This window comes from Acyrthosiphon pisum, chromosome A2, assembly GCF_005508785.2.
Source record: "Acyrthosiphon pisum isolate AL4f chromosome A2, pea_aphid_22Mar2018_4r6ur, whole genome shotgun sequence".
Classification (NCBI taxonomy): Eukaryota; Metazoa; Arthropoda; class Insecta; order Hemiptera; family Aphididae; genus Acyrthosiphon; species Acyrthosiphon pisum.
The window spans coordinates 78,267,204-78,279,591 of NC_042495.1; the positions used below are offsets into that span (position 1 = coordinate 78,267,204).

At 27.6% G+C, this 12,388-nt stretch overlaps 1 protein-coding gene across 2 annotated transcripts; it reads left to right on the forward strand.

The window, feature by feature from the left end:
• Positions 1–1,148: 1,148 nt before the first annotated feature.
• Positions 1,149–11,466, forward strand: Csp (cysteine string protein). 2 transcript variants are annotated; one of them, NM_001160337.1, is given in 6 exon segments: positions 1,149–1,693; positions 5,111–5,249; positions 5,336–5,488; positions 5,581–5,715; positions 8,043–8,084; positions 9,702–11,466. In NM_001160337.1, coding segments are annotated over 6 exon segments (660 nt in total). In that variant the 5' UTR covers positions 1,149–1,673; the 3' UTR covers positions 9,873–11,466.
• The last annotated feature ends 922 nt before the right edge of the window (positions 11,467–12,388 follow it).

A 12,388-nucleotide genomic window follows, 5' to 3' on the forward strand; every position in this document is an offset into this window, starting at 1 on the left:
CAGAATCAATCTTATCAAGTAGGTATGTTTTATACAAGGTGGATTTATATTTATATAATATATGGATTTATATATATATATTTATATTTATTTATCCACCTTGGTTTTATACACGCACCATAACGCCTAGCCGCCTAGGTAGATAAAAGTCAAAAGAAGTTTAACGGGCTGATAATTTACAGGCCCGGTAATATGTTTAAAGCCCGGCCCGGGAAAAGTTTTTGGTGAGATTACCGTGGATACGACACAGACTTCTATACTATATACCACGGACTAATTTTAATTCGTGCTTGATTTAAACAGAAATCTGTTGGGTACGATCAAACGAGATATCTCTAATCTTCATGGACACGATAATCCGTTGTCACAAAATCATTGATTAATCAAAAAATGTTATACAATGTTTTACAATAAAAAATGTTATATAATATTACATAATATTGTTAATCAATATTACACATTTTGTATTAAAAAAAAAAATAATAATACACTTAACAAAATTGCCGCCCCTAGAACTGTTAAAAATTTGGCGCTGGGGGCGCAATCAACCTCCTAAATAGTAAATAATGCGCCACTGAGCAGAATTATGGAAGAACACACGTTGGACGCGGGAATCAGTGGTCTATCTACGGTGGATGGGGGGAGGGGGGTCATAATATAACATGTATATAATAATATAAATATAATATGAGTATATACAAGTATACTGATTACTGAATGTCTATTAAAAATTGTATATCTCCCCTTGAAAAAATCCAAGATACGCTACTGGCGGAACTACCACCCATTATAAATTTAATAATATCATGCTACCACCATGCTCCGTCTATGAGTATAAGGTCTATGCCATGAGTACAGGAAATTAATATTAATATATAAATAATATATAAATTTAAATACATTTATCGTGGTCTATGATAAATATAAACCAACAGCTAAATATGCGACGGTTCGCCGATCGGCTCATCCATCATCTATTTAAAATTATTACACATCAGTGCGTGCAGTGTGTGTGTGGCGAGCGAGTAGCAGGTATCGGGTCGAATCGAGGATGTCGGTCACACTGTTTTGGCGCGCTTGCGCAACTTTAGAAAAACGCGACCACCCGCCGGCCGCCATCGCCCAACGTCGCGAATCGCGATCAATTCCAGTAGATAAAGTATACCATACATATACCTATAGGGTATAATATTAAAATTATAGTACTGTAATGATATTTATTATATTAATATAGTAGTAATAAAAACACATCATATTATATTAACTATTCCTACGTTTACGTACGATAATAAATAATAGTAATATGATACATCGGTTATTTCGTCGTGTCAGTATCACTAGTAATTAATATTCGTAATTATTGTCTTAACGTCGTCTTTACTTTCGCCACGGCAAAGCATCTCGTCGTCGTTTGCCGTCTTTAAGTCTTCTAACAATATTATAGTATTGTCATCTGCTACCCGCGCGCGCGCACACGCCCGAAACCTCACTATGGACTGTCGTACGTGATACCGGAAAATTCGACAACAACGTTAGCGACAGTATCCTAGTCCATCTGGCATCTACCGCTTACGGGTCCACGAACGTATTGATAAGGCGTTTCGGAGTTTTCATTTTTTCATTACCATATTTTATCGACAACCGTACCGCCCGTGCAATCCGCCACCGTCGAAATGGACAAGAGGAAGTTGTCGTGAGTATATTAAAATAATAATTGTAAATTAATATTGCGAACAGCGTACCTATGATATTATATTTGCCGGGTGTATGGCGTAGAGCCTACTAGACAAATGTTACGATAAACGGCCGCCGCCGCCGCCTGGTATTGATTTAGCGAAAACCATGGCACACGACAATGCGTTTCGACTTACGGCTGCCCGTGGTCGACGGATACGTGTTATGAAAATGGCTATTGGCGTATGGTTGTTTGAGTTTTTATTCTACCCAGGTCCATAAATCTGTTCAGCTGATGATCTTCAATTAGCGCGTTAAATGTGTTAAAATGGAGGGAAACAGCGAGGTACATCCCTAAAGTGTTTTTGCCGAAGGAGAATCGTAAACCCCCTCCCGCCCTTTCCTCACAAATAATATACCCACTAACAAATACAAAATCTCCTCATTGCCCTAGGACCCTAGGTACCTATTTATATTTAGCTACAACTATATTATTATTAACCTTTATTAACCTTTGAGACTTTTGTTTATGTAACACTAAGCCACGTTTACTGTATCATTATTGTGTGTCATATACTTATTTAAAACTCAGGTTAAAATATAGGTAACGCATTAGCTAACAAGTTGAATATATTCAACTTGAAATGGCACTATGTAGTGTGAGTCCAGCTACATAGTATTATTTATCTACATATGGTCACCATATATTATTATAAATAAAATAATAAATTCAAAGAAACGTGTCCGTCACTCATGTTTTACTTGTAAACAGTTAAACATTTGGTGGTTGGCGACAAGTGCTAACATTTTAATAATATAGTTGAGCATCTGGGTATATTTGTAAAATATCTTAATGCAATAGCATTGTTTAAATGTATGTATATTTAATCAATGGTAATAGGTGAAATTTAAAATATATCGTTATATTTGAGGTTATATTCTAGGTACCGGTATTATTAATTTAACCAACCTCCCAAATATAAAAATGTTCAGCTATTTAGCATTGTCCATGTTAGTTACTTAAACAAGTACCTAGTGAGTATTTTATTGATTTTAGTACAAATATTAATAGGTTAGTTGAGGCAAGTCGATGATGTAACAATAACCTATACAGTAGTAATCGGATAACCATTACTAAACTCTGGTTACAGTGTCATTTTATTTTCCCATCTCTGATGACTGTAGATATTAAAAAGTAGTACCAAGTTGACTATACATAATAATATATTATAAAAGCATAATGTAGGTATCCACATTACAATATGGTTTTCAGTACCTATATATTAAATAACAGTTTTTGTTTTATATTTGATTTTATTTTAAATATTACTAAAATAAGCATAAATAATTTGGTCTAGTTTTATCTTTACTGATAAACTTTACAACAGAAAAGCAATTAGTTTTAAGAATTATTAAAAAATAATTGACAAATAAAGAGTAAAATATAGCTTATTACACAACACCTAATAAATATAACTTGATTAAATTGATATAATTTAATTCTTATCTTAATGTTAGTATCTACTGAAGTGAGAAATAAAAATTTTGTTAGTGTTGTCATAATTATGCTCGTAATTATGTGTTTTGACTTCTCAATTTGTTGAATAAAATGAAATTGTAGTTAAAAAAAAATATTTTTATTTGATTGCATACAAGTTAGACTATTTTGGTGTAAATTGTTTCATTGACGGCTAGACATATTTGGTCTATTTGATTTTTATCTATAAAATCATGTATAACACTATGGTTTATACGATGTTTGACACTTTCCATTAGTGGACCTTTAAAAAACACTTCTACTATGTATAATGCTCCATTAAATAAAAAACTTGGCATATATTTAGGTAGTTCTGACACACTCACTTCCATTGTTCCGACAGTATTTAAATTAATATTGTATGACACCAGGCAGTTGATCGGTCTTACAGCCATTTTCACATCAAATTTATTGTCCAACATAGTAGCCCAAAGCTGACATTTAATTCCAAAACAAGTTGAATTGTCCCAAATCACATCTAGATGTTGCACAATGAAAGACAGTTCTATCCAGGTTTCATCTTTTCCGGCGTGCACAATGACATTACCAGTTCGTTGGATATTTGATATTTTATTAATACGACCACCTGATCCCTTAAACAATCCAACTGAAAAATCATGTATTCCTGTTTGCAGCAATGTTTTGTATCGATTCTCATGGCTGTTGTCACTCAACAAAGCATCAAAAAATGCATTTAAAATATTTTTTCTATCTGTTGCTGTTACAAGTATTATATTGAAAAATAAGATAAAAAAACATATTTTAAAGCTCATTTTAAAAATTTTTTTGAACATTTAATTCCTATTAACTTTATGGTTTATATTCATTCAAATGAATATTAGCTTTAGTTCATGTGACAGGATGTGTTATATTAAATTCATCTCTTGTAAAGTGATTATTAAATAATGTGATGACTGATGTTAACGTTCACGCCGAACAAAGATAATATGTTTAACCCCTTCCAATGCAGACCTATTCATTTTTTGAAATATGTTTGTTAGTTACAAGGCTCGATTAAGGGGTTGCTGAGGGGGCATCTCCCTACAGATACAAGCGTTTTATAAGCACATACATTTTTACTTACAATATATTTTATGCTATTTTAAATCACTGGGGATTGATCCAAAAATACTCTTGTGCCTGAATAATATTTCTTTTGGTAGCACCTAATATTATGTATGGTAATCAATTATCATTTGTACTGTAAATATATTATCTGAAATAATTTGACACTTTTAATTGATAGATAACATGCGTGAACGATTTATGAAGAACCCTGTATTAAGTTTTCAAGGTTTTTGAAAATTTTTTTAACATAAAAACAAAAAACTAAAACTAATATCTATAAATAGGTCAAATATTCAAAATATTTGAAAATTATACCATGTAGATAATGCTAATAGAAACATTTTGTGAAAATTTCAAGTATTTACGGTTATTTGTTTTTGGGTAATACAAAAAAAAAAAAAAAATAATCAATATTGTCAAAAACTGGTTTTGCGTAAATATTACTATTTTTCTTTAATTTTTTTTTAGTTTTTGTCGGTCATTTTATAAAATACTGGAATTTTTTTTAATTTTGACCTTTGAAGTACCAACTAGATCCAATTTTTTACCAGAAACCAATTTCTAATTTATGCATTTTTACTACCCTAAAAGAGATGATGATAGTCACAAAAATAATAAAACACATCATTGTAAAATCAATACATTCATTGCACAGTGTCTAAAATGGAAAAAAAAATTGTGGTTATATTAATAAAGAATATACATAAATCTTATATTCCGATGCTATTTTAAAAAGTCTATTACTTTGAATCATGTATATTTTGTGTAGAGTATAGACACAACTTAAAATATTACTTAATATTACTGATTTATGTTTTTACTTTTGTTTAGAACGTCTGGAGATTCTCTTTATGTTACACTGAGTTTGGCAAAAACAGCAGAAACGGAAGAAATTAAGAAAACTTATCGAAAACTTGCATTAAAATTCCATCCAGATAAAAATACTGGTAACCCCGAAGCGGAAGAAAAGGTTTGCTACTTATGTTATGAATTAATATTTTAACACCCAAGTTTTATTCTCATGATTTGTTCGAGTACATTTATTTATGTTTTTAGTTCAAAGAGATCAATAAGGCGTATAGAATATTGACAGATCCAAGCAAACGTAATATATATGACAATTATGGTTCCCTTGGATTATATATTGCAGAGCAGTTTGGCGAGGAGAATGTCAATGCTTATTTCTTTGTAACCTCAAAATGGTGCAAGGTTTGTTTGAATTTAAATTGTTTTTTTTTTTTACATTTTCGTATGTACAGGTGATATAAAGCATCTCACTAATTTTCAATTATTATTTTCAGGCTTTAATAATTGGATCTTGTGTAATTACTGGATGTTGCTGTTGTTTCTGTTGTTGCTGTTGTTGCAATTTCTGTTTTGGCAAGTTTAAGCCTAATGTACCTGAAGATCAACAAGCAAATTATACAAATCTACATGTAAGTATTCATAATCATTGAAATGTTTTATTGATTCTATTTGCATGCAGTCAATTTTGGAAATGTTAACAAAAAACACAGGTTTCAGGTTTGTTTTGTTTGGCTAAGGGCACTTGTAAGCATGTTATATAACAATAAGAAGAAATATTTTATACCTAATAAATTTAGTCCATTTATATATTCAATAATTTAAAATATAGTTTCAATTAAACCAGATTGTCTAATAATTAAATAAATAATGGAAATAAATAATATATTACTGTGGTTGATTAGGTTTTACGGTAAAATTTACCAATTAATGTAACATATACATTGAACAAATTTATTTTACTTTATCATATCACATTATTATTGAATAGTATTGAATAAATCATAATAGGAGTATAGATACAATATGGTACTGTTGCTAGTAAATACATAACATGCAACAATATTTTATATTTTTAATATAATATAATGTAGTATACATATATTTATCTTTTGTTTTATTAATCAATGACCTGCACAGGAATTTGATAGGGGTGTACCATGAAGAAAATGTGCCTATTTCCCTTAAATGGACCTTTACAAACCTAACCTAAACCCCCTTCCCCTTTTCAGGCAAAATTTAATGCAAAATATAAATTCTTAAAAACTCATATTGGTTATTAGTACCTATAGTATCTATTGTACCTACTTTTCTTTCACAAAAACATGTTTCAACAAATAGATTATTATTTATTATTAAAAAAAATAAGTATGTACCTATATTTTATTATTTTTTTTATAGATACCTATAAATAAAAAAAATAATAAATTATAATACACCTACTAATGTAGGTTTAATATTAAATAAAATCATTACATCACCCAATTGAAAATCAACTTTTTAATAAAAGGAAGTCATAGGTTTTAGTTTTTTATAAGTAAAGTAGAAACACACGCAACATTGAACGGCAGTAATAAGATATATCACTATATTAGTGGTTGTTTTATTAAACTGGTTATCTAAATTTGTTTATACCTCATCCTCCTGCGTTATCATTTGCGCTATTTTATAGCTTAAACATTAAACAAAGCCCCAGAACTATTCGTGACAAGTATTAGACCAATATAATTAATTAAAAATCATTATTCTCTCTCTTGTTTATTTTTCTTTATAACATTTACGTAGAATTAAACATATTTTTTTTTAACGGGACTAACTATAAACTAATGATTACAAGGTATGTTGAGACTTGAATATCTTCTAAAATAGCTATACTGCATAAAATATCAAAATATAAGTGCACAGTAAATATTTTTAATAAATTCTACCATATCGCCAAAACATAACTTATATTCTCTCACCAAGCATGTACTGTTGAACGTTTAAAAATATTTAAGAGAATGCTACATTAATTTGTGTTATCTCTGTTGTACACTTAACACAACATAGCAAATCTATGTATCTGATTCTTACTGTAGTTTATTTATAGTTGATATTAGAGCAAATTTACATGTTATCTAATTTGTACAGGAGTATATATTATGTTGTGCCCAATCAATGTTATTTTTACATTTATTTCTTTTAAAACAAATTACATAGATTTGGAGAAATGAATTATTCAAGTACTTAAACAAATTAAAAAAAATAAACTGCTCAGGTACAGTTTATATTCTCCTCTACAAATTCAATATTATATACATTTGCACTAATATTAACTATAAATAAACAGAATTAAGAATCTAGTAAGTAGATTTACTATGTTATGCAAGTGTATGACAGACAAAATCTTGTGGGTGTAGTGCCTGCTTAAATGCATAGTGAAAATATTGAATACACCGAAGTAGTAATTTTATTTTTGTGTGTATTTTTACTTTTATCTCTACTCTCCTTAATTTATATTATATAATATTATATAAGATAATCACAAATTTAAGATGTTGCTATCTGACGTTACACATATTTGTAATTTATTTTAATAATAAACTAGTAGATGTTTTAATTTGTTGCAACTATAATATAGTATTATATTATGCTAAATATTAGTAAATAATAATAAAAATAAAAACTTGTTCATTTTAGAATTTTCCGTTCTGTCAGTATACTATATTTGAACTCAATATATTTTACATTGAAACTTAACGTTTTAGTTTTGTTAAAATATATATAAATAATTAATTAGTAATTACCATACAATTAGTTGCATGCTAGCAATATGTCCTAAAACTTTAAAGTAATAAAATATTTGTATTTAAATCAATTCTTATTCGACTTATATCATGTAGTTTTATTATTTTTTGTATATCATTGGTCCCATTTTTTGCATTTAATGTTTGCTTGTTTTCGGTGTTTTATTTTGTAGAACGATGGAGCGAACTCAAATATAGATGGTATACATAAAAAGGTAATTTTTGTATAATTTGTTACTTAAAACAAAACAAATATATGTTTATATATTATGTAATTTAGTATATTATGTGTAAATAAATAAGTTGAAACGTTTTTTTATATTATTTTTAGTTATTTAGTTGATAACCATGCATAGTCAATACATTTATATTTCACAATAAACTGAAAATTACTTTTAGTTTTATTCATACATTTTGTGAGTGCATACAGAAAAAATCTCATTCCACTTATTACTAATGTAAAATTAATAATTAATAATTACAATACTAATATTAAAGATGAACTACTACTTTATTGGAATGCCATACCCATTTATATATTTAGGACAGTGCTCACCCACAATTTTGACTGCTCTCCTTTAAAGGAAACATATTATTATCTAATTTATTTTAAAAGAATTAATACTATTTAAATATATTATTTTATGTATTTTTTAAATTAGCTTTTATACTAACTAAAACTAATTTTATCCAAATAATTATAAAAATATAATAAATAATTACACTGTTATGCTAAATACTGCCATTACCAATAAGATAAAACATCTAGAAATAATGAGTAATTTAAATTATAATATTTTTATTTCTTATAATTTACACTAATAATCTTCTAATATATAGCAATTTGTGGTGGCAAAGAAGTTTTGGAATGAAATAACTTAGCGATATTAACATTTCATCTGACAATATTTTAACTTTCAAAATTGGCACTAACTATATTTTCCATAATAAATTAATGTTTGTATAAAATAAAAATTTGTTTAGTTTGTTTAATTGGCAAATGGTAACTTAAGTAAATATATTAATGCATTGTGTGCTTGCTTATCAACAATGTTAAAAATATGCTATTTTGTATGAAATAAGTATAACAATTATATGGGTATAATTGTTTTAAATTATTTTTTTAAGTTAGTCACTAGTTGCTAGTTTGTATGTATACCAAGACAAATTAATAACAAATTTTTGTTTTAATTTTTACATTTAGGTACTAGTTGGTGGCGCTGATTTTATTTGAAATACCTATGACAAATTGCATTTGTATAAAATACCACCCATCTTTCTTTATAAAAACATTAGTTAGGTTATAAATATTAATGTTATTTTATTATTATTTATTTTTTAGTTTTAAATATTTTATGTTTAAAAATATTATTTTATCTCAATATTTATATAATGTTGTATGCAGTGGCGTAGCAAACTTTAAATCATATGGAAGCAAACAAATTATTTATGACCTACCCCACCCTACTCCAACTGATGTATACGATACTCATATGCTCAAATAGGGGGGGGGTGGGGGGGGGGGTAGCACCCAAAATAAAGTTTAAAGACTGATCGTGTATGTGGGCTTTATGAGACTATGACCCACCACCACCCCCCAGAAACCAGAAGCAATTGCTTCTAAAAAACATAATTCGCTACGCCACTGGTTGTATGTAGGTAGTAGGTACCTCTCAGCCACCCATTGAGTTACCTATGATATTTGTCATATGTGAGCTGTATTTAAGCTCTATGATTAACACCAATTCTAATGACTATTGAAAACAATAATAATTATTCATCAATTATATTCATAATAATATATAATCTGAATATATTTTTTTATAATCCAGGAGGATAGCGAAGATGATGTTGTAGTGAATCAGCCATCTTCTACAAACAATGCTACGGGAGGTGCATCACAGCACACTAATGCATTTGCCATGCCACCACCGCCTTCGGCCAATGAGACCACTGCACTGAATCCAGATGGTACTCCCACAAAGTACTCTGCAAGCAAATAATTATCTTTTGAGTCATTAAAGCCCGTCCCCTCAGACACATTATAATACTCAAGTATGACAGAGTAATTGTCCTTAAAATTAAGGAATTATTACTCTTATCCAGTGGAGTTTTATCACAGAGCATTACAATAAATCATTTTTTTCATATTCATTAATCACATTTTAAAAATTTCAAATTAATTTTAACATTTTGATTAGTTATATAAAAATGTACCACCAATATGTGTGTACATACAAATTTTTCTTGTGTGTTTTCTCCTATAGCTTTTACATGTGTTTATTTTGCATGGTTTTACTGTTTTAGTAAATATAATATTATGAAAACTTATTTAAAAATGTGCCAGTTTTTTTTTAAAGTTCTTTTATATAGAACCTTAATAAAATAATATAACAGATCATTTATATGATTTGAACAAGTAGAAATATGTTTTATTCATTAAAAATAAAATAAAATAAACTTATACTTATCGACTGAGTTTCCAATATTATTTAACTATATATTATACATACATACAAATAAATTAAATTTTTTATTATTATATTTTGTGAACATTTATATAATGTTGAACAATTTATCCAAACAGGGAAATTTGGTGAATACTTTAAATTAGTTCTAATATATATACAATAGATAATAGTCACAAATACATCAAGTCATTCTATAATATTTTAGATTTTATTTATTATTTAATTAAGAAACAATTTTTTGGCATGTGATTTATTCTATTTTAATCTAGCTTAATTTGTATTAAGAATTACCTATATTAAATGTATAATTACATTTTAATCATTAACATTATTCATAGCTTATAGTAATACAATTACTCATTAATAATTTTAATATGATACAATAATTATCTATTCAGTTTAACATACTTTGTTTATTATTGTTATTTGCTACTTGTTAAAAAAAAAAAAAAAACTGTGTTCGTGAACAATTCGTTCTCATTTTTTATGTTAATTATTATTTTTATAATTTTTTTTAAAGTATTGTTTACTCAATGAAAATAAGTAGTGATAGCCAATATAAATTATTCTATTAATTCTATGTAAAAACAAAGTGAGATATATTAGAGACAAAATTATCCTGTATATTTTTTTTTAATCATAGGTACACCTGTCTTAAAATATAATTATTTCATTTATTCCTGTGGCATTTTTGTTATTTCCTAGAGATTTTTAATTTTTTGTTTATAATATTTAAGTTACTTAAGATTTTTGAATCTCTTCCAGAAATACATATTTTGTAAATAACAGAACCACCTTTATTAAATATTTTTGATTTATTGCCTTTCAGAAATTATTTGAATTTTGTATGTGCAGCATTTTAATATTGGTATAGAAAGTTTTAAGTTAATAATTTTTTTATTTTGTTTTATAATATACCATCATCTACTACTATTTCTAAACAATAATAACAATATTATATTCCTTACACTGTTAATTGTTATTTTTTTAAAATTTTACTCTTAACTCCACAGAACACTTTAATCATAATATCATATTATATATACTTTATAAGCAATCTTTCAACTGATGAAAATAATGTTTATTAAACAATTAAAACACAAATATTCTTAAATAGCTTTACAAATCGTATTTTGATTTTTATCTACTTAAAAAAAAAAAAAACAGCTAGATGGTGTGTTTTACTAACTACTATAGTACTATTATTATTTTTAATGTGAGACATAATAAATAAATTATTAAACATTTGTCAAGTTCTTGGTTACATACTTACATATTATAAGAATAAATAATAATTTATAAATGCATCAATTTGTATGTTAAAATTACAGAGGGCATTGTGCCATGAATGCAATTGATTAAAGTTAGTAAAAAGTATAAATAGTAAATACCTCATCCGTAATAAAATGACAGCCGATATTCAATTTTTATAATCATATTACTGGAATGGCTACACCTCCCAAACATCCCTTTTGATCTACCAATTTTATAAATCATGATTTATCTATTATTATGAAATAAAATAGATTAAAGGTAGGCAAGTGGGGATCGCTCTGCTGTACACTAGGTTACAAATGGGTCACTGTAACGGATGGTGTTAAATTTGAATTCAATGATATAAAAGGTAGGAAAGTGGATTTCGCTCTGCTTTACGGCAGGTTACAAGTGGTTTGTACAGCACAATGGATGGTATTAAATTTGAATTCAATGATATAATATCATTGTATATGAAAAACGATTTTGAGCGAAGACTGTCAAACAGCCTATGACTAAGTATATTTGATGATATTATTGTGAATAAAGTAATGTATTACTATTAGTAATGTAGTACCTATATACGTGGAACTTTGTTTTAAATTTTCATACAGAAATACATAATCTGTAAAAATTTCAACTTTCTAACTTTTATGGTTAATGCTGGTGACAGACAGACGGGCAGCGGAGCCTTAGTAATAGGGTCCCGTTTTACCGTACGGAACACTAAAATCCACGAGTAAGTTAGCAAGTTAAAATCGATTTTTCTTTGACTTAATAACTCTTTAATGACT